At 44.0% G+C, this 24,569-nt stretch overlaps 1 protein-coding gene across 8 annotated transcripts in view; it reads left to right on the top strand.

Annotated features, from left to right (window-relative positions):
* Positions 1-24,569, top strand: part of LOC311144040 (histone deacetylase 4-like) — a 184,699-nt gene that overhangs the window by 37,105 nt on the left and 123,025 nt on the right. For 4 of the 8 annotated variants that reach the window (XM_084179969.1, XM_084179970.1, XM_084179975.1 and 1 more), the window contains exon 1: positions 18,174-18,482. The exons of the other annotated variants lie outside the window; for them this stretch is intronic. In XM_084179969.1, coding sequence (XP_084036095.1) covers positions 18,245-18,482 — 238 coding nt within the window. In that variant the 5' untranslated portion in view covers positions 18,174-18,244. Of the gene's footprint in view, positions 1-18,173; positions 18,483-24,569 lie in introns of those variants that run through there. 8 annotated transcript variants of the gene reach the window in all.

The raw sequence follows: 24,569 nt of genomic DNA on the forward strand, positions 1-24,569 counted from the left end.
GCTCAATGTGAGGGAGGGAAAATTAATAGAATATGGAGATGAGACGCACTGGGCTGCTTGTTAGACGCCCACATCACACCGCGTGAAAACCGCAACGCTGTTCTCGCCAACATCGTTCCAGCGTGTTAGCAGCACCTGGCCCCAAATACATAGGCCTACTTTAATTGTTAGTGGAAGCCAAATGTATTGACTGTTCATGTTGAATATTAGTCAACTCCAAAAGTGCAACTCATGCCCATTTGGAACTCCAGGCAGGCTCAAGCAAACGCACAAAGTATTTTAAAGATTTCTGTTGGTAAATGGCTATGATGGCGTGTACTGGAGAGAGGATAGAGGGTATTGGGGAACATGAGGAAGAGGGAAGGGTGAGTAGGTTGGTTGGGACAGATTTGTGTTCAGACTAATAGAGTAACGCGCTCACCATTTCTTCAACTGGGAGGTGAAAGGGATGCAATGGAGGTGTAACCCCACAACTGATGGTGCATGTGTGTGTAGCTTGTTGAATCAAATAATGTGTTAGGCGTGTGTGTGGTGTGTGTTGGGGGGGGGGGGGGGGGGGGGGGGCGGGGCGCGTTTGGAGCCGGTGTTCTACAGTCCACTAATCTCTTCCCATTCTCCTTCAGCCAAAACCGCTTTCTCCCTCTCTAAACAAATTTGCACCAGCCCACGCACTCACACATTAAGTGGGCTGTCAGACCAGGGTTGGCTACAGTATGCTCTCTCAATTTCTTTCTCTCTATCTCCTAATAATCTTCTCTCGCTTTCTTTTTCTCTTTAGCAATCTCTCTCTCCCACTCGTAAGGAGAGGACCTGTGGTGACAATCTGTTGTTGAGCGAGGGGATAGGTGAAGGGGGGGGGGGGGGGAAGAGGAGAGGAGGGATAATGTAAGTGACAGACCCTGTTGGCTCGTCTCAGTCATCTCACTGAGCAGCCTCTTTACTTAGCACACTGAATTATAGATGAGCGTTTAAGTGCTGGAGAGACAGACAGACCCAGAGAGAGAATAGAAAGAGGGGGAAGAAGAGGGAGAAGATGCAAAGGAATGTAGAGCGTGTTGGAAGGGACTGAGACCAAGAGAGAAAGACAGGAAGAGAGGGAAAGGAGAGGAAGAGCGGCACACTATGCAAATCAACCCCGATTCATTCAAATTTCAAAACTCAAGCATGAAAATCAGGAGTGGCCCGGGTCCAATCCCGGGCTATGTCACAACCGGCTGTGATCGGGAGTCCCATAGGGCGGCGCACAATTGGCCCAGCGTCGTCCGGGTTAGGGGAGGGTTTGGCTGGGGGGGCTTTACTTGGCTCATCGTGCTCTAGCGACTCCTTGTGGCGGGCCGGTAGCCTGCAGGCTGACCTCCGTCGCCAGTTGAACAGTCTTTCCTCCGACACACTGGTGCGGCTGGTTTCCGGGTTAAGAGGGCGGGTGTTAAGAAGCGCAGTTTCGCGGGTCATGTTTCGGAGGACGCATGACTCGACCTTCGACCTCCCGATCCCGTTCGGGAGTTGCAGCGATGAGACAAGATCGAAATTGGGGAGAAAAGTAAATAAATAATAAAAATCAGGAGAGGGCTCTCTCTAACACCCCCAGGTGCCATATTCTACTCACTTGTCTTTTCTTTTACTCTCTCTCTCTCCCTCTTTCACACTCTCTCTCTCTCTCCCTCTCTCACAGTCTCTCTCTTTCTCCCTCTCTCACTCTCTCTCTCTCTCTCTCTCTCTCTCCCTCTCTCTCTCTCTCTCTCTCCCTCTCTCACACTCTCTCGCTTTCTCCCTCTCTCACGCTCTCTCTCTTTCCCTTTTCAGCGAGCATACCTGTCCTCTTCATACCACATTCACAGACACGCTGCCACATCATTAATGCATGTTTCAAGCTAAACAACTGGCACGGAGGCTCTGGGCCCATCCCAAATGGCACCCTATTCCCTTTATAGTTCACTACTTATGACCAGGGCCCGTAGGACTCTGGTCATAAGTAGAGCACTATATAGGGAATAGGGTACCATTTGGGACTCGTCCTCTGTTTTACAGACGAGAAAAGATACTCATGAGCTTCCTGTTTACCATTTGTCTTGTTATTCTTGAAGCTGCAGATGAGTAGGGGTAGATAAGGTTGCACCCTAGACACTGACCTAAGGTCCCCTCCCCCACACACAGGAACGCAGGACCCTTCCCCCGGTCAGTCTGTCCTGTCTGGCACCTATACTGGTGGCACTGGGTGTGGGTGGGAGCTTGTTGAGCTACCTGCAAGCAGTATGTCAACAGTATGGCTCATCTCTTATACCCCCATGCAGAAAGCAGACTGTACCCTCCACTCAGTGTATTATGTCATTGTGAGGTTGACCATGCGGTAGGATTTGAACAGTGAGGAGACATACGAGGAAAATGTTTTTTCCTGCCAAAGTGAGGCTTTTTATTAACAGTTGAAGAGTCAATATAGCCGGCAACTGTACAAGTATTTACAAAAACAAATAAACAGCACGATGAACAAAAAGTAGGCCTAATCAACTCGAAAGAAAAACCTAGGCTCAATAATTGCCTGTTAACCCAGCAGCATGCCTTCTTTACCTTGTTCTGTCCCTCAAACACAGAAATGACATGGTTTAAATACCAATACCCATGATGCAACTGACCAATGGGAAGAAGTAACATCTAAATGTCTTCAGCTGCTACACACACGAATAACCTTGAGCACACATATCAATAACGGCGCAACCATGCTTTTAGCATAAATACAATCTGGGATATGAACATGTACGTCCACCCAGGATAATAAACTTCCGCTATCACCGTACACTGAAAAAATCATGCGCTCTTGAACGCATCCCATTGCCCGTCAATTCTCTGACCAGGAAATTAACAGATAATCCTCTACAATCAATGAGGAAATACCAGGTAATATATTTACCAAAAGGACATCACTAACCCCACATTATACAAATAATAAATACATTTGCTTATCATAACCCATTAACCGTTTGCAATGTCTGATTATTGATATAAGGAATGTCTTTAGATTATGTGATGAGATCATAGGACGATCGTCACAGTCATATTGCACTGGGTAGGGGCAGTAATTTAGTGATAACAGTCGATGGCCACATTCATTTTGTCAAAATCATATCTGTGTGTTTGATGCTGTCTTTCTCTGACTCATTCTCTCACTCACTCACGGACTCACTCACTCAGTCATTTGTTCGCTCGCTCAATCACTCCCTCAATTACCCCCTGACTCACTCATTCGCTCTGTCACTCACTCACTCACTCACACATTTACTAATCACTCACTCGTTTGTTTGTTCGCTCGCGCTCTCAATCACTCCTTTAATCAATCCCAGACTCCCCCCTGACTCTCTCACTTACTCACGCTGAGAGCTCGCTCCCTCTAGCTCTTTACAGTGTAATGTGTAGGTTATGCAAAGCCCCCCCCCCCCCCCCCCCCCCCAGTCACAAGTTAGAAAGTAGAAAAGCCTCCCTCATAGCTCGGTGGACATGTGGAAGACTTAGTTCAAGCCCTCTATTGTACAGTGGTCAGATTGTTATATTCGGGGGTCGATTAAACAGCCATGTCCTGCTGTTCATTATGGCTAAGGGATTTTGATCCATCAGTTAAATCATGTGTTGGTCTCATGCTCACGTAGGAACCAATGTACCATTCATGGGGAACAAAGACAGAGATTTAGCTGACCATTTGTACTGCTTATAAAATTACACATGACCTAATTTGACTTTATTACAGTAATTGACCAACCTTGGTAATGTTTCAAGGAACATATAACGTTGCATTATGGCTAGGCTATATTTCAATCTAACAGCATTTCCATTAGATTTAATTATACAAATACAAGCTGTATGCATCGAATATGACTGCATGAGTAGATGTCTTCATGTTAAGCATTGTTATCTTTCCTGGCAGATGTGTATTACTGAAGAACACATTTTAGGGGAATATAAAATGTCTGTGCTGTATACAACTTAGAGCCAAACTTGATTGCAGCGGTGGGATCCAAGGGCAAGTGGATTGCATGTATAGCACACTGTAGTGGACTGTAACAGACAGTGATAAGTGTGTACTGGCTGTGGATGTGGTCCTGTGGAGAGAGGAAGTGAGGAAGACAGGAAGAGTGGTCCAGAGGACAGGCATCATGGATCACCTTGACCCCTCCATGGGGGCCGTCTGCTACGGCAGAGCTACCGCTGGGCTGGCAGACACCAGCCTGCTTACTGTACCACAGCGCCGGTGTGTGTTCCTCGTTTGTGTGCATGTGCGCATGTTTGTGTGTAATACGTTCATGCTTGCTTGTGCAAGATGCAACGTTTGGTAACAGAATGATGGCACAAAGAGCACAAACCGTCATTCTGTTACCAATCTTTCCATCTGCACTGTTCAAGTAAATGTGTTTTTGTCAAATTTTCAGTGGAAATTGTTAAAAGTAGTCCTTGTGCATAGAGTTGTATGGTTTGTTTAACATTGCAATCATTGGTTTTTGTTTGACATACATTTTCAAGATAAAATTCTGAGTCTCAGCATCATTCTGTTACTGTGAAATTGCCCATATGTGTCTGACTGTGCATTTTGGTATGCACCATCTACGTGCCTATCTTATAAAACAAACAGATGACAAAAGTTATAGATTTTGGAACAGAGTAACCAACCTTTTGTTAATTTTAGCAGACCACTAAGGAACCAGAGTCCACAGAGTGATTTGCCGCAGGTAAATTTCACAATGAAAGGCCACCCGCCTGCTGTACATGTGTTTGCTGCCACCTCCCCAGAACCCTGGTGCCTGCCTCTCAGATGGCCCTAACAGATCCTGCTCTGTCCCCCGCGTTGGCATCGGTGCCCGCTCGTGGTGCCCAGCCAAGCAGGCAGGAGCCGGGAGCCAGCTGCCTTGGTTTTGGAGAACCATAACGGAGGGGGCAGTGGGGGCTCACATGTGCAAATACGCACACACACACACACACATTGACTGACACATTGATCATTGCTCAAGGACTTGTCTTCTTAGCCTCTTGATGAACTGCTGGACACTTGTGGTTTTTGAGAGGTACCTTTACCTTGACATAAAGAGCAGACTGCTACATCTAGTCTATAGTAAACTGTGCATGTTAAAGGAAACACTGTCCTCCATCTCTCTCTTCCTCTTCTCTCACTTCTTTCGAAACCTTTATCCCTCACATCTCCATCATAATGTAGTAAGTCATGTTTATCACTCGTTTCATATTTCCTATCAATGAAATCACCCTACCAATAAACTGATCGAACGATTGCTTGATTTGTGGGACCTTGTATCAGAGCATCACAGCTTTCCAGTCCGTTGAGTCTGGTCCCTGAGAGAGAAGAGGAGGAGACTCTCGTCAGGCCCACGCCCTGCCCATTAGAACGCATGCCATTAGGCGCTGGAACAGAGCTGGGCGATATGGACAAAAATCCACATTACAATAAATTGTGATAACGATAAATAGAACGATTTATAAGACTGTGCACCAGTTTTTTTTCATTTATGATCCTTTAAACTACTACTACTACTAGTTTGATGGTTGTAGCCATCCATTGTCCCATTAACAATCACCGATATTAGTTGTTCTACTTGTTTAATCCAGGTTTCACGCTTACCAGAGAGAGAGAGAGAGAGAGAGAGAGAGAGAGAGAGAGAGAGAGAGAGAGAGAGAGAGAGAGAGAGAGAGAGAGAGAGAGAGAGAGAGAGAGAGAGAGAGAGAGAGAGAGAGAGAGAGAGAGAGAGAGGTAAAATAGCACATAGACCGACGAAGATATAATGCAAAATGGAGTTACAAACAGAATGATATAACTGCAGACATGCCGTAGGGTATGCCCTCCATTTAACCCAGTCTGCCCCCTTTAAACACGCACATACAGACACAAACACACACCCCCACACACACAGGCTAGACTGAAATGAAATCTGGTGAAGGGCAAGGAGCTGAGGCACAGACTTGTTTTTTGTCTTCCGGCAGAGCGGGCAATGCCCTAACCTATTTTGTCTGCCTCAGTGGCATTATCCTGAAAGCAATTTCAGGTTGGGCTTTTATTGTCTAGGAGTCATTCTCACTGTGTGTGTGAGAGAAAGAGTGTGTGTGTCTGTGTGTGTGTGCTTCTGAGGGTTGTGTTTGTGGTGGGGGCAAAATGTTACCATGTTACTATGTTATACATTTTTTATAGTGCATATTTAGGCACCCCGTCTGTCTGGCAGTCTGCCAGCAGTTACCGTAGAGACAGACATCTGGGGTGTGTGACCTCAGAGAGCAACTTCTGCTCTTACTGTACAGCTGTTTACTAGTTACACTTAAAGGAGCACATTGCCCTTAATTAACCCTTGATTCACCACCTACATCGCCATATACATGTTATGTGTACCAGCTTGGATACAGTATAGTTGGGATCGGTAGCTATAGGTGGAAATGGGGTATAAGACTCCTCCCACCTCTAACCCTCTCGACTTCCTCTGAACTCTGTCTCACCTCTTAATGCAAAGGGCTTATTTTTAAGCCTGTTAAAAACCATAGTGAGGTTATATGTGTTCAGTATATAATTAGTTTACGGCATTTATTCTAAATTACCACTATAAGGTATTCCAGGGGTTCCCAAACTTTTTTGGCCAACGACCCCATTTGGTATCTTAAAATTCTCACAACCCCAACCATGTGAAAAATTAAATTGCCAATGTTTACTTTTTTGTTTGGGGCCATGGCAGTCAATTGAAAAACGTTCTAAAGGTATTTCAACTCACCATCACATACTTTTAACTTGGAACTATGACAGTCAATTGCAAATTACTCTGTCATAATGTTTCTTATCTTACCACCACTAATGAGATGGGTGTGCTTGATTCATGTTGCGTCGGAGCGTCTCAAAGTCAGGGGGCATGGTCGACAGTGCGCACCTCATCTCTGCTGTCACATCCAACCTGGATCGATATTTGGTTTTAATGAAGACGAGAGCACTGAATGCAGCTTCACACAGATATGAGCTGGCGAAGGGTACCATGAGTTTTATGGTTCTTTCAAGACAACTGGGAACTCTGAAAAATACGAGGTAAAATCATGATGTCAGTGATCTTCAGGTCGGAAAGTCGGAGCTCTAGAAAGAGGTCAGAGTGCCCGAGTTGGAATTCCGAGTTGGATGACGTTGAAAGTGATTTTCCCAGTTGTCTTGAACGCACTGAATTTCCGAGTTCCCAGTTCCCAGCTGTTTTGAAAGCGGCTTTAATGCTCAGTGGGAGATGGCAGGTTATTCCCCTCTGTCTGCAGCATTGTCACATGTCCAGTGATCCTACAGACCAAGGCCGGGTCTGAGGAGCTGCTTGGCGTAGTAGCTAGCCTAGCTGCTAGCTAGCTAGCTGCCTATCAAGCTAGCAGGTTTTTCTTGAGGGCTTGAACGCAGCGCGCAACGCGGTTAGCCATTGTGGCTGGGACCGCGGATTGTCCCGGGTATGTGGCTGTCTAGATCCCTGCTGTTTGTTGTTGTATCCAATCTTCCCTGCGACCTGCCCTGTCTGCAACTGCGAGGAGTAACAGCATAACCTGCGTTGCTACCATGACAAAGACCAAAGCAGGCGGGAGTACTGTTGAGGACAGTGGTGTCTCTCTATCACAGGTGAAGGATCTTCTAAACAAACAAAAATAGTTCTACAAGCAGTTGTTACAACAACAAGAAAATTGCTTCAAGTGTTGTGTCCAAATACTGGTGGAGTCAACTAGTAAAATAATAGATGACCTGACCAGAGAGGTCCAGGACCTGAAGAACAGTTTGCAGTTCTCCCAGGGTCAGCTCGATGAGTTTAAACAGGAGAACGGCAAGATGACAGAAATCTGTAAGTCATTTAAAGAGAGGACATCAGTTCTGTATGTGAATCCATGATAACAATGACAGAGAAATCAAATGATCTCGAGGGACAATCAAGGCGGAACAACATTGTTGTGGACGAAATTGTCCACATGAGACCTGGATGGAGTCTGAGGACAAAGTGAGGGAAATTATCTAAGAGAAACTGAAGATGGAACACAGGAAGATTGAGGTGGAGCGCGCCCACAGGACTGGAAAACCCACCACCAGTCCAGGTGACAGGCCGATAGTGGTCAAGTTCCTGAGGATCATGGACAAGGTAGCTGTTCTGGAAAGAGCCAAGCTTCAACCCTGCAGCACACACACTTACACACACCAACTGATTAATGGACTGCTGAATGTATATTTTTTTCACTTGCTTTGTTTGCTCTTTTCGATATTATGTCCATCTCTGATAGGCTACCCAGGAAAGGGCTGAAAATAGCCCATATTAATATATGTAGCCTTAGCAATAAGGTTCATGAAATCAACAACTTGCTAACATCAGATAACATTTATATATTAGCCATTTCATGAGACTCACTTAGATAATTAATTTGATGATACAGCAGTAGCAATACAAGGATATAACATCTATAGAAGACACATAAATGCTAATGGAGGAGGTGTTGCTGTGTATATTCAGTGCCATATCCCTGTAATGCTTAGAGAAGATCTTATGTCAAGTGTTATTGAAGTGTTGTGGTTGCAGGTTCACCTGGCACATCTAAAGCCTTTTATTTTTGGGTGTTGCTATAGGACTCCAAGTGCTAACAGTCAGTATCTAAATGATGTGTGAAATGCTTGATAGTGTATGTGATGTAAACAAAGATGTCTACTTTCTTGGAGACCTGAATATTGACTGGTTTTCATCAAGCTGTCTGCTCAGTGAGGAAGCTTCTCACTGTAAGCAGTGCTTTTAATCTGGTTCAGGTTATTAATTAACCCACCAGGGTGTTTATAAACACTACAGGAACAAGATCATCCATATGTATTGATCACATTTGTACTAATACTGTATCCATACCCATTGGATGCAGTGGCTATATCCATGAAAGCCAAAGTTTTAAAAGCTGGGCCTAAAATAGTGTATAAGAGATCATACAAAATATTTTGCTGTTTTCTTGAGGGCTTGAACGCAGCCCGCGACGCAGTTAGCCATTGTGGCTGGGACCGCGGGTTGTCCCGGGTATGTGGCTGTCTAGATCTCTGCTGTCTAGATCAGACGCCGCACTTGATGCATTTATGAAATGGTTTCTTCCAATTATTGATAAACATGCACCTGTTAAGAAACTGACTGTTACAACTGTTAAGGCTCCATGGATTGATGAGGAATTGAAAAACTGTATGGTTGAAAGAGATGGGGCAAAAGGAGTGGCTAATAAGTCTGGCTGCACATCTGACTGGTTGACTTACTGCAAATTGAGAAATTATGTGACTAAACTCAACAAAATGAAGAATAAGCTGTATTATGAAGCCAATATCATTATATAAAGAATGATTGAGTACTTTAAATGAAATTCTGGGCAGAAAGACAATTTCAACTCCATCTTTCATCGAATCAGATGGCTTATCCATCACAAAACCATTTGATGTTGGCAATTATTTTAATGATTACTTCATTGGCAAAGTGGGCAAACTTAGGCAGGAAATGCCAACAACGAACAGTGAGCCATGGTACTCATGCATTAAAAAAACAAATAAAAAAACGAATAATGAGAAAAGCATTGTAAGTTAGAATTTTGTAAAGTTAGTGTGGGAGAGGTGGATTTTTTTGTTTGTTATCGATCAATAATGACAAACCTATTGGCATTGATAACTTAGATGGAAAGATACTGAGGATGGTAGCTGACTCTATAGCCACTCCTATCTGTCATAGCTTTAATCTGAGTCTAGAGTAAATTCTTTGTCCTCAGGCCAGGAGGAAAGCCAAAGTCATTCCGCTACCCAAGAGTGGTAAAGCGGCCTTTACTGGTTCTAACAGTAGACCTATCAGCTTGCTGCCAGCTCTTAGCAAACTGTTGGAAAAAGTTGTATTTGACCAAATACAATGCTATTTCTCTGTAAACAAATTAATAACAGACTTTCAGCATGCTTACAGAGAAGAACACTCAACATGTACTGCACTGACTGAAATGACTGATGATTGGTTTAACTAAATTGATAAGAAGATTTTGGGAGCTGTACTGTTAGATTTCAGTGCAGCCTTTGATATTATTATTGACCATTTAGAGCTATCTATCTAATAGAACTCAGAGCGTTTTCTCTAATGGAAGCTTCTCTAATGTCAAACATGTAAAGTGTGGTGTACCGCAGGGCAGCTCTCTAGGCCCTCTACTCTTTTCTATTTTTACCAATGACCTGCCACTGGCATTAAACAAAGCAGGTGTGTCCATGTATGCTGATGATTTAACCATATACACATCAGCAACCACAGCTAATGATGTCACTGAAACCCTTAACAAAGAGTTGCAGTCTGTTTTGGAATGGGTGGCCAGTAATAAACTGGTCCTGAACATCTTTAAAACAAAGAATATTGTATTTGGTACAAATCATTCCCTAAGTTCCAGACCTCAGCTGAATCTGGTAATGAATGGTATGGCTGTTGAACAAGTTGAGGAGACTAAATTACTTAGCGTTACCTTATATTATAAACTGTCATGGTCAAAACATATAGATTCAGTGGTTGTAAAGAGAGTTCTGTCCGTAGTAAAGAGATGCTCTGCTTTTTTAAGTCTACACTCCACAAAGCAAAACCTGAAGGTTCTAGTTTTATCTTATCTTGATACTTGTCCAGTAATATTGTCAAGTGCGGCAAAGAAAGACCTAGTTAGCTGCAGCTGGCCCAGAACAGAGCGGCACGTCTTGCTCTTCATTGCAATCAGAGGGCTAATATTAGTACTATGCATGCCAGTCTCTCTTGGCTGAGAGTTGAGGAAAGACCTACTGCGTCACTTCTTGTTTTTATAAGAAACATTAATTTGTTGGAAACTCCAAATTGTTTGCATAGTCTATTTACACACAGCACTGACATACACACTTACCCCACTAGACATGCAACCAGGGGTCTTTGTCACAGTGCCCAGGTACAGAAGAAATTCAAGGAAACGTACAGGATTATACAGAGCCATGAGTGCATGGAACTCCCTTCCATCTTAAACTAATAAAGCATCACCTCATGGCACAGCGCCTCTCCCCTATTTGACCTAGATAGCTTTTGTGTATGTATTGATATGTATGTGAAACTGATAGATGCACACACACTACATGTTAATGTTTTTAAATGTATGTAAATTGTAAAGTTATTTTTGTCTGTCTTTTTCGTTATGTGTCAGACCCCAATAAGACTAGCTGTCGCCCTTGGCGTCGGCTAATGGGGATCGTAATAAATCAAATCAAAAATCACTTGTGTGGTACACTTACAGTGCCTTGCAAAGGTATTCATCCCCCTTGGCATTTTTCCTATTTTGTTGCATTACAACCTGTAATTTAAATGGATATTTATTTGCATTTCATGTAATGGACATACACAAAATAGTCCAAATTGGTGAAGTCGAATGAAAAAAATTACTTGTTTCAAAACATTCAAAAAAATAAATAACGGAAAAGTGGTGCGTGCATATGTATTCACTTTCCTTTGCTATGAAGCCCCTAAATAAGATCTGGTGCAACCAATTACCTTCAGAAGTAACATAATTAGTTAAATAAAGTCCACCTGTGTGCAATCTAAGTGTCACATGATCTGTCACATGATCTCTGTATATATACAATTGTTCGGAAAGGCCCCAGAGTCTGCAACACCACTAAGCAAGCGGCACCATGAAGACCAAGGAGCTCTCCAAACAGGTCAGGGACAAAGTTGTGGAGAAGTACAGATCAGGGTTGGGTTATAAAAAAATATCAGAAACTTTGAACATCCCACGGAGCACAATGAAATCCATTATTAAAAAATGGAAAGAATATGGCACCACAACAAACCTGCCAAGAGAGGGCCGCCCACCAAAACTCACGGACCAGGCAAGGAGGGCATTAATCAGAGAGGCAACAAAGAGACCAAAGATAACCCTGAAGGAGCTGCAAAGCTCCACAGCGAAGATTGGAGTTTCTGTCCATAGGACCACTTTAAGCCGTACACTCCACAGAGCTGGGTTTTACGGAAGAATGGCCAGAGAAAAGCCATTGCTTGAATAAAAAAATAAGCTAACACGTTTGGTTATCGCCAAAAGGCATGTGGGAGACTCTCCAAACATATGGAATAAGGTACTCTGGTCAGATAAGATTAAAATTGAGCTTTTTGGCCATCAAGGAAAACACTATGACTGGCGCAAACCCAACACCTCTCATGACCCCGAGAACACCATCCCCACAGTGAAGCATGGTGGTGGCAGCATCATGCTGTGGGGTTGTTTTTCATCGGCAGGGACTGGGAAACTGGTCAGAATTGAAGGAAAGATGGATGGCGCAAAATACAGGGACATTCTTGAGGGAAACCTGTTTCAGTCTTCCAGAGATTTGAGACTGGGACAGAGGTTCACCTTCCAGCAGGACAATGACGCTAAGCATACTGCTAAAGCAACACTCGTGTGGTTTAAGGGGAAACATTTAAATGTCTTGGAATGGCCTGTCAAAGCCCAGACCTCAATCCAATTGAGAATCTGTGGTATGACTTAAAGATTGCTGTACACCAGCGGAACCCATCCAACTTGAAGGAGCTGGAGCAGTTTTGCCTTGAAGAATGGGCAAAAATCCCAGTGGCTAGATGTGCCAAGCTTATAGAGACATACCCCAAGAGACTTGCAGCTGTAATTGCTGCAAAAGGTGGCTCTGCAAAGTATTGACTTTGGAGGGGTGAATAGTTATGCACGCTCAAGTTTTCTGTTTTTTAGTCTTATTTCTTGTTTGTTTCATAATAAAAACTATTTTGCGTCTTCAAAGTGGTAGGCATGTTGTATGAATCAAATGATACAAACCCCCCCCAAAAAATATATATTTTATTAGCCAGGATTTTCAACCCCATTTTCAAATCTGGCAACCCCACATGGGGTCGCAACCCCTAGTCTGGGAACCGCTGAGGTATTCTATAGGCCCTGTGGACACGCACACACACTCGCCCGCACGCACACTCACACAAACGCACAAACTCACTTACTCACTCACTCACATACACAGCTCCTGGACAGTAGACCACCGTAATCAAAGCTCGGTCCGCTGATCCGGCAAAGAGCCTCCATCATGGGGAAGCCAACCAAAATGGAGCCAGAGGATAATGGCTAATGCCATCTGTAGCACCTTCCCTCTGAGTTGATGTCTAGCATTAGCGTTAGCATACTGACCCGCTTCCTCAGTGGCCTGTTGGTTAGTGTCCACCCTGAGATTAGAATGTTGTGGGTTCTATCCCCACTGTAATCATATTAAAGACTCTAAATATGGGACCTGATGCCTCTCTACTTGGCACTCAGCATTAAGGAGATAGATTGGGGGTAAGGCCCTGGGATAGACTAGCGTCCTGTCCAGGGAGTGTCAGGCTACTTCTTGTGCATCAAGCTGCCTCACGCTATAAAAACAGGAGATGGGCTCATGCCCTATGGCCCGTTCTGGCTCAGACAAGGCTTACTTACTCACTTCTCCCCTACCTCCCTGATATATTGAGACTCTAATATATCATATAAACCGGGTAGTTTGGATCCTGGATGCTGATTGGGTAAAACAGTATTCCAGCCGTGAGACGATATACCACGAGTATTACGCAAAAATGATTTGTTTACTGTTAGTATCACGACGATATTTCTCCTTGCTTCTAGCCTAGAATTTGGTTTGCAACAACGGGGGTTTGGACAAACCTTGCTGTCTTCCTCTCCGACCTCGGCAACAACGTTGAAATTTGCCAATGCGATCGAACTCCCCTGTACCATAGAGAGTGAACAATGTCCTGATGAGACCGCAACAATGGATATTGTGGATATATCCAAAGAAATGTCAATAGCAAACAGCTAAAACAAACAACAATGCAGCTTGTTTGCTGTCATTTCAGCTGCAGATTTCGATGTGATTTTGGTTTCTGTCGATGGCTAGCAGCCTGCATAGCAACAATTCTTTGAATTTCATAGCAATGATGGAAATAGAATTCACAAACAGATTTTTGTCTGGACTTTTTCCTCTGGTGGAAGGATGAAATAGTATGAACTTATCAAAACAAAGATTTTAAGGAAAATGTCACATTTTTTGTATATGTTGGTAACCGGTTTATAACAGCAATAAGGCACCTCAAGGGTTTGTGGTATATGGCCAATATACCACGGCAAAGGGCTGTATCCAGGCACTCCACTTCGCGTTGTGCATAACAACAGCCCTTAGCCGTGGTATATTGGCCATATACCACACCCTCTCGGGCCTTATTGCTTAAATATACTATAAATGCCATTTTATATGCCTCTACTCTGGTACTCCCCAGATAGTGCTAGCGATGCTAGCTATAGTGCACAGGGTCGTGGCTCACATGATTTAAAATGCGCTGGACTGGGCTAGGTAGCTAGTATAGCTAATGGCTAATTGCCCTCTCACTCTGCAACCCCTCCTGAGTAAGCTAGCAGGGCATTACCATCGAGGGGGATGGAAACAGTAAAAGGGAGGGAGAAAGTCACTAAAAATGAATGAGTTGAGATTGTCAATGGGCCCAAAAGCTCAGACCGGCCGTGGGTTTTTACAAGCGAGAGGGGTGCCATTGAAGTTTCCAGGCCTTGTTGTCTAGAACAAAGGCAAGTTGATTGGTTGTTGGTGTGTTTGTTTGGTTTGGTAATGGTGTAAAAAACAGCGTTTGTTAGCAGAGCAGAGGCAAACAGGCAGCCTTCGTTGTGTATATTTGATTGCTATTCCTAGAATCTATGTATGTGAAAGCATTTTTGGTTGTGTGTTGAGGTGTGTGTCCATGCCCGCATGTGTTTGTTTGTGTGTTTGCTTGTGTGTCTGTGCCTGCTTGTTTGTATTTGTGATTTTGTGTGTGCGCTGAAGCCCAATTGTGTGTGTGTGTGTGCGTGAACGTCCTTTGTCTCGGTGCGGCCTGACATGAGCAGAAATGGCCATTCATGGCTACAATTAGGTGCCGGAGTGAAACAAACAAGCAAACGACCGCATCAACTTTGTTTTCAGGAATATTATAATTGCTCCTCCTCTGTAACAAAGGGCCTCAGGCTGGCTCCCAGAAACACTGGCAGAGGGAAGACATCCAGTTTCCGAACGTGTCCCTCTAGCAAGCACACGCGTTCCCATGCATGCATATGCACACACTCACAAGCGAACATACACGCGCACATACACACACATACAGAAAGACACACACACACACAGAAAGAACTGTCACGCTCGTCGGATATAGAGGACCAAGGCGCAGCGTGGAAGGTGAACATACTTATTTATTAAATGATACACGAACAAAACAACAAATCGATACGTGACGTCCACAGGTGCAAAACACAAACCAACACGGAACAAGATCCCACAAACACTGTGGGAAAACCACCTGACTAAATATGGTTCCCAATCAGAGACAACCAGCAACAGCTGATACTCGTTGCCTCTGATTGAGAACCACTCTGGCCAACATAGATATACAAAAACTAAACTAGACACAACGAGCACAAAACATAAACTCTACACACCCTGGCTCAACTTAAAAGAGTCCCTAGAGCCAGGGCGTGACAAGAACCCAACACCTCTGTCAGTTCTCGACAGTCTCTCTGAGAGACACAGCTAGCTACACCTAATTACTCAAACAGTTTCATTTAAAGTTTGCTCGATCTATTATTGACGTTGTATTAACGTCTATGTATTATTAACGTTGCAGCATTGACCAAAGAGGCGGCCATATCTCACTACCGGCAGCAGCCAGCTCAGCGTGGCGTGTATCGCCATAATTCAATTATTGTATATCTGTCTCGGGCTCCTGTTGAAAGGGCTATCGTGACTTGCTTAATGTAGAGAGGGAAAGAGGCAGAGAGCGAGAGAAAGACAAGGTATTATAAATAACATAAATCAATAATAAATGATGCTGTATTACACATATTCGGAGGCAGGCCTGATTCCCTAGGGGAAAAGGAGGGAAGAAAAAATTAATCTCCATCCTTCTGTAGTGGAGGGAGAGAGGGAGGTGGTTGAAAGTCTCTCTTTGTCGGAGTTGTCGTTTTCCTCCCGAATGCAGCGCGGCCTCTTGTTGTGGAGAGGACGCCCGACACATTACTTATTCATCAGCCTCGTCTGCCTGCCTGCCACACACACACACACCACACACACACACACACACACACACACATACACACACACACACACACACACACACACAGATACACACACACACACACACACACACACACACTGCATCGTTAAGCCGGATGCATTATTTACCACAAACACACACATGTGGATGCAGGTACACACACACAGACAGAATACACACACACGTTACACTGTTCTGGTAAGTGTTTAGATGGCTCCCACATGCCAGCAGACGGAGAACACAAACCCCAGTGAAGGAGAAGAAAGTTCACAAACAGACCTCACTGTCGCTCTAGACTTCCTCCATAATAATGTCATGGAATTTGGAAGGGCGCTGGCTCATGAATGCGCCTAATCATCTCCATACCTTCCATGTCTAGGGAAATTGACACTATTTCCGTCTCGCCGAGGTGGCTTTCACTCCAGAGGGGGAAATAAAAACATATGAGTTTGTGTGAGCACACGTGGGGGTGGTGTGTGCGTGTGTGTGTTTTGGGGCGGTTGTTCATCCTGACATGTCTCGTTATGGGATGATGTGGAATTCCTCATTTGCATACAAGCTTGGGCGGAGCTGAATTTGGTGGAAGTAAGGTAGAAACACAGGTGTGTGTGTGAGGAGGGTTTTCCCCCTGTGTTTTGGTCCAGTGTCAGTGGGAGCCATTAGGTATTATCAGTGGCAAGGTTGTGAAGCTGTGGTAAGAGTTTGACGTCAGGGACGCTAGAGGTCAGAGATAAGGTGGCCTAATCACAGCCGTGTGTGTGTGTGTGTGTGTGTGTGTGTGTGTGTGTGTGTAGAGGTAGGGAAGAACAGGGCATCAGGATGGGGATGGTGGGTGGTCAGAGTATTCAGCTAACTAGAATGTTGCAGAAAGCAATTTAAGGAATAGAGCTGACATGATTCCCTATTCTACATGACAGACACTCATGTCGGTTCTACACAGCACTCTTTTCTAAGACCTCGGAACTTCGACGCAGTTAGACAGAGGAAGAATGTTGTCCAACTATAGGTTTGTGTTTCCTGGGCCCGTATTCATAAAGCCTCTCAGAGTAGGAGTGCTGATCTAGGATCAGTTTTGCCTTTTAAATCATAACAAAAAAGATTACATGGACATGGACGACTGAGTAGAGGAGACCGGTAGGCATAGCAACATCCAACCAGAGGTGTCAATGGCATTAGCAACAACTGGCTTTTGACTGTGAAGAGACATGGATGAACGGAAAACCCAACCAGATGCTGCCCAGAGAAGGGTTTGGAAAATGTTTCTCTTCTCTCCGATCCCTCCATCAGCTAGTCCAGCAAAATAACTCATGACTGCTATAGAGGGATGGAGAGAGTTGCAGAGGAAGGAAGGGAGGGAAAGGGAGAAAGCGAGAGGGGGTGATGGTACAGTTATGGGGCTGGATGAAGAAGTAGAGAGAGAAAGTGAGAACTTGCGATAGACAGGGAGTAACAAAGATGTAGGGCGACAAAAAGGATAGATAGAGAGGGGATTGACAGATAGAGAGCGGTAGAAAGAAATGAGGCTATCTAATTGCGGTGTCTCACAGAGCCACTCGCCAAAGTGACTTGCTAATCTGTAAATCTTCTCTGGAGCACTTTCCCTGTAGACCAGAGTCTGCTGCAGACTGTCTGGACAGTGGCCACATAGCAGTCTGGAATCACACCCAACCCATGTGGACTTAATAAGATAGGGAAAGAGGGAGGGACGGACGGAGAGAGAGAAGAGGATAGAGAGATGGATGGCTAGGAGAGTGATGATGGCGAAATAGGCAACAGATGACAAGTAAAGGGAAGAGGAGAGCATCGGGATGGAGGGATCTGAGGAGAGCGAGAGACAGGAATGAGGGAGAACAAGAACACTGACTAATGAGGTAGGAAAAGAGAGGGCAGCTGAGGTAGGAATGACAGGGCAGGGCGTGAGGGATGAAAAGAGGGTGAAAGAGAACGATTTGGGGAGTACGAAAGGAGAAGGTATGAGGTGAAAAAAAGAGGGCAAAAGGAAGGAAGGAGGGAGGGAGGGAGATCCCCCCCCCCCCCCACAGTAGGTCCGTCCCTCCTGTGAAAATCAGCCTATTCCAGGAAGGAGAGAGGGAGACGAGCGCACAAACACTCAGCATGTCTGAGACTGCCCTCTGATGTCACCAGCCCCAAGAGAGAGAGAGAGAGGGGAGGGGACACAGCCGGAGAGCAAACTGAGCAGAGTGAGAGAAAACGGAGAGGTGGAGACTGAGAGCACTGTTCCGGTGTCTGCTGTGGACCGAGGCTGTGTTTTACTGCGTGTGTTGTGGAGAGTTGAGCTCCGGTTCAGGGAAGTTGCTCTAGCGATCGCGTTAGCCACACACCATCTGGAAGGCACAACTGCACAACTGATGGGTGAGAGGAGCTCTGTGCTGTACAGTGTGTACCCACGCCTGTGTGTGTGTGTGTGTGTGTCTGTGTGCCTGTGTTTCAAAGTATGCTTGTCTGTTTGGGGCTGTGTGTGTGAGAGTGTGTTGTTATAGCGGAGGAAAGTTTTGGTGTGTGTCCATTGCGTTGTGTGTGTGTGTGGGTGGAACAGGCTGAGGAGACTCATGGTAGAGATGTATGTTATCCCATGCCTCACACTCAATGGAGCAGATGGCTGTGATCACTACCTACAATTGCCCGCTGTGTGTCTCTCTGTGTGGGGGTGTGGGTGTGTGTGTGTGTGTGTATGTTTGTGTGTCTGCGTGAAAGAGAGAGTTTGTGTGTCTTTCTGTGTCTTTGTGCATCTCACCAAATGCAGTTCATTGCTCCTTGGTATCTATTTGTGTTAGCGTAACTTCTTAATATTTTTGGCAAAATGTGTTTGACATAATCTTGAAGTTGTGACCGCATGGACTGGGAAGTGTATAGTGGGTTTAGTCTTGGTGTCTTGGGTTTTTATGAACGCTACTGTGTGAGCGTACGTGTGTCGCATAAAGTGTGTGTGTCTGCCCCGATGTTCCACTTCACTGTGTCTGCCCTGCAGCACATGGAGAGAAAGAAAGCAAGAGAGAGAGGAGATGGGGAGAGAAAGAAAGGGAAAGGGAGAGAGAGGAGCAGAACAGTGTGTGAAACAACCATATGGAAAGAAACAAAATAGAGAGAAAAAAAGAGACAGAGGGAAGGGATAAATAGATGTAGCTGAAGAAGGGGCGAAATATGATGTTGAGGCTCTGTCTGAAAGAGGAGCGCATCACTGCTCTTCCCTTGGCATTACGATGTCACAGTATCGTCCGATGTTTTAAAAGCCTTCTATATTTTTGTCCTTTTACCTGTGTTTTTTTGCTAACCCTTTGTGTTTTAGTACGTCCAGTCAACCCATTGCAAACTGTGAGAACTCTAAACTGTCTGTTAACTGACTGGCAGATGGGCTGGGGTTGAGTGTGTGGTTAGGTTGGATTCAGTGTGTGGTTGAGTGACGTTTGGTGGAGTGTAGCGCTACGTGTTAAATAAGTCAAATCAAATCAAATTCTATTTGTCACATACAACAGGTGTAGACCTTACATGAAATGCTTACTTACAAGCCCTTAACCAACAATGCAGTTTTAAGAAATCACAAATAAGAAATAAAAGTAACAAATAATTAAAGAGCAGCAGTAAAAATAACAATAGTGAGGCTATATACAGGGGGTACCGGTCCCCCCCCCCCCCCCCCCCCCCCCCCTCCCCTCCCCCTCCCCCTCCCCGTAAAGCACCTGCGTGGGTCATTGGCTCTGTGATACCATGTCAGGGGATTCCACACATGGTTATCCATAATCCCTACTGTGGATGGATACCAGACCAGTAACTGCTATGGTTAACCCTGATCTATAAATAAATCAGACTTCCATGATCTTTCCCATGATCCTTGATGTGTTTGTTGATTTAGGACACTTGGAATAGGCACAGCTTGCCCTCTGTACTAGACCCTGTTGATCTAAGGTCCGTTTTTTGTCACTGTTTCTCAGCATAGTCTCCCAGCCTAGTCTGATGTGATACCTTCCTCTGTAGTACACTATATAGAACTTGCATGCACACATACAGTACCAGTCAAAAAGCGCTGTGTCTTTGTGAGAAGGCAGAGTAGGTGAACAGATGATCTCTGCATGTGTGGTTCCCACCGTGAAGTATGGAGGAGGAGGTGTGATGGTGTGGGGGTGCTTTTCTGGTGATACTGTCTGTGATTTATTTAGAATTCAAGGCACTCTTAACCAGCATGGCTACCACAGCATTCTGCAGCGATACACCATCCCATCTGGTTTGCGCTTAGTGGAACTATCATTTGTTTTTTAACAGGACAATGACCCAAAACACACCTTCAGGCTGTGTAAGGGCTATTTGACCAAGAAGGAGAGCGATGGAGTGCTGCATCAGATGACCTGGCCTCCACAATCACCCAACCTCAACCAAATGTAGATGGTTTGGGATGAGTTGGACTGCACAGTGAAGGAAAAGCAGCCAACAAGTACTCAGCATATTTGAGAACTCCTTCAAGACTGTTGGAAAAGCATTCCAGGTGAAGCTGGTTGAGAGAATGCCAAGAGTGTGCAAAGCTGTCATCAAGGCAAAGGGTGGCTACTTTGAAGAATCTCAAATATATTTTGATTTGTTTAACACTTTTTTGGTTACTACATGATTCTATATGTGTTATTTCATATTGTTGATGTCCTCACTATTATTATACAATGTAGAAAATAGTAAAAACAAAGTGTTATGTGAATTATTTAACAAACTATTTCAGTGTCTCTGTGCGTCTCTCAAAATCAAGAAATGGACAGAGTCCCGGTCTGCATAGTCAGAGATTTATTCATTGAGAATTCTGCCATCACAATTTCAGAGTCCATCTTTTATACTCACACGTCATACAAAAATCCCTCCCCTCTTTAGGCGGGCTGTAGTTTTCCACTTTAAAACTGCTCTCCTGACCATCAGTTCACACACACACACACATACACACACACACATACATACACACACATGCATACACACACACATACATACACACACATGCATTCCTTAGTTATCGCCGTCCTCATACTCCTTAAAAAGCCTAACAGTTTCTCTCCTCCCTAAATTGGGAGGCCTCTTTATCTTGGTTTCTCAGTTGTCTGTAGACAGTTCTCCTTGTCCTTTGTTGTCTGGTCTAACTCTTACTCACATTGCTAAATAGTAGCTCAATGTCATAGTCTTTACTGGTCCTACACTCACACATTCTAACACATTTCACACAGTTTCAGGGTGTAATAATTAGTCATTAATAATTATTCTATCACAAAGAAAAACTCTTGAATGAGTAGGTGTGTCCAAACTTTTGACTGGTACTGTATGTGCACACACACAGTCGCTGATGTTTTCTATTTTCATTTTTCTTTATACCATCTTCCCCTAATTGGAGTAAACTAATGGACAAGAGTACTTAGGCTTCTACTTACAACTTATACATGCTATGTACATTATATATACAAAGGTATGTTGACACCCTTTCAAATGAGTGAAGTTGGCTATTTCAGCACAACCGTTGCTGACAGGTGTATAAAATGGAGCATAAAGCCATGCAATCTCCATAGACAAACATTGACAGTAGAATGACATTTAGGCGCAACAACGGCTCAGCCGCGAAGTGGTAGGCCACACAAGCTCACAGAACGGGACCACTGAGTGCTGAAGCGTGTAACGCGTAAAAATCGTCTGTCCTCGGTTGCAACACTCACTACCGAGTTCCAAACTGCCTCTGGAAGCAACGTCAGCAGTTTCATAAAAGGGGTTTCATAAAATGGGTTTCCATGGCCAAGCATCCGCACACAAGCTTAAGATCACCATGTGCAATGCCAAGCGTCGGCTGGAGTGGTGTAAAGCTCGCCGCCATTGGACTGGAGCAGTGGAAACACGTTCTCTGGAGTAATGAATCACGCTTCATCATCTGTCAGTCCGATGGACGAATCTGTGTTTGGCAGATGCCAGGAGAACGCTACCTGCCCCAATGCATAGTGCCAACTAGAAAGTTTGGTGGAGGAGGAATAATGGTCTGGGGCTGGTTTTCATGGTTCAGGCTAGGCCCCTTCGCTCCAGTGATGGGAAATCTTAGTGCTACAGCATACAATGACATTCTAGACGATTCTGTGCTTCCAAATTTGTGGCAACAGTTTGGGGAAGGCCCTTTCCTGTTTCAGCATTACATGCCCCTTTGCACAAAGCGAGGTCCATACAGAAATGGTTTGTCAAGATCGGTGTAAAATAACTTGACTGGCCTGCACAGAGCCCTGACCACAAACCCATCGAACATCTTTGGGATGAAATGGAATGCCGACTGCAAGCCAAGCCTAATCGCCCCACATCAATGCCCGACCTCACTAATGCTCTTGTGGCTGAATGGAAGCAAGTCCCAGCAGCAATGTTCCACCATGTTATGGAAAGCCTTCCCAGAAGAGTGGAGGCTGTAATAGCAGCAAAGGGGGGACCAACTCCATATTAATGCCCATGATTTAGGAATGAGATGTTCGACGAGCAGGTGTCCACATACTTTTGTTCATGTAGTGTACATTTTACGTACAGTATATTTTACATTAGTTATCTTTTGTTTGTTTTTAGTCCCAGCCTTCAGCTACCCTCAACCCCTCCCATCTATCTCTGAACACTATCCAGTTTCTAGTTGCCGTATATTTTGGGAAACGCATTGGCCTTATTTTGTACAGATTTTAGTGAGAGTGAAACCTCTCGCTTCACCTCTTCCTCTATGGTTTACACACACACCAAGCCCCTCCCCCTGCCTCTCACGCCAAAAAAAGTTGAGAGATCACATCTTCCTCTCTGACAAGCGGTTTCAACTGGCTATTTGCATTTGAGGTTTGGTCTAACAGAATCGGTCGATTGGACACCAAAACACATTGAGACATTATTTTACTGTAATAGAGGAGAAGTTAACTTTTCTAACGATACCGTTTTTATGTCTCAACTTATCAAAATTGCGTGTAGAGCAGACACTACTAAAACTACAGTATCAATGAATATTGATTCTGGAAAATGAATGCTCAGTTTGTCACGCGCAACATTGGGGTATCACATACTGCTAGCGGCATTTTAGCCAAAGACTGTAGCATTCCTACTCTGTGGTGCCTTTTCTGTCCCCAGGAAATATCACTTCTTATTTAATGTAAAATGTGGATTCCAACAGGCTTTAAATATAAGGTAATGTGTCCTTTACCTTAAAAAAAAAAAAAAAATGTATCTTGAAAGGGAATTTTATGCATTTTAAACACTTTTTTTCAGTGGATGTAGGCGCTTTTGCCATATCCCCGTGTGTTATTCATCAACTTCCACGAGAAATATAAGCCTTAAAATAATAGCATATTTAATTTATAGCATAATAACTTTATTATTTTATAGTCCTAGTTAAATTCTCTCTCATCAATAACGTTTTTTTCTGTGTGAGGCTGAAGGAGCAGCTTATGGGCGATTTACGATATACAGTATATCTACATTTTTAAAATGTTTTCTCTAATAAGCGTTAGCCTACCTTAGTTGTGGGATCTTGTTTCCGTGTTGGCTTGTATGTGTATAGCCGGAGGACTTCACATTACTTTGTTTATTGTTTTGTGTTATGTTTATTGAGTAAATAAACATGTTCGCATACCACGCTGCACCTTGGTCTGACCCGTCTCTCAACGAGCGTGACAATTATGCATGGGTCTAGTTACATTTGTAACAAAAAAGTGCATTTTCAAAGACAGACTTGAAAGCCAGATCAGTGATTATTGCAAAAAAAACACAGATTAAACTATTTTGATTAAATAATTAAATGATTAGTGGGTCTTGTGGTTGTAGAAGGCTTATATTTAGCCTATGTATAACTTCACAAGCCCTGAATTCATTCGATTATTGCTGACTGTTTGAAATGCAGTGTATTTTACCTTTAATTGTACAACAACGCTTATTAGAGAAAACATTTAAAAAATTGAGATATACTGTATATCGTAAATCGCCCATAAGTTTGAAAAAATCGAGATAGAGTGCCTTGCAAAAGTATTCATCCCCCTTGGCGTTTTTCCTATTTTGTTGCATTACAACCTGTAATTTAAATGGATTTTATTTGGATTTCATGTAATGGACATACACAAAATAGTCAAAATTGGTGAATTGAAATGAAAAAAATAACTTGTTTCAAAAAAATAAATAACGGAAAATTGGTGCGTGCATATGTATTTACCCCCTTTGCTAAGAAGCCCCTAAATAAGATCTGGTGCAACCAATTACCTTCAGAAGTCACATAATTAGTTAAATAAAGTACACCAGTCACATGATCTCAGTATATATACACCTGTTCTGAAAGGCCCCAGAGTCTGCAACACCACTAAGCAAGGGGCACCACCAAGCAAGCGGCACCATGAAGACCTAGGAGCTCTCCAAACAGGTCAGGGACAAAGTTGTGGAGAAGTACAGATCAGGGTTGGGTTATAAAGAAATATCAGAAAACTTTGAACA

The sequence above is a fragment of the Coregonus lavaretus genome (assembly GCF_964263955.1).
Source record: "Coregonus lavaretus genome assembly, chromosome: 16".
In the NCBI taxonomy this organism is placed as follows: Eukaryota; Metazoa; Chordata; class Actinopteri; order Salmoniformes; family Salmonidae; genus Coregonus; species Coregonus lavaretus.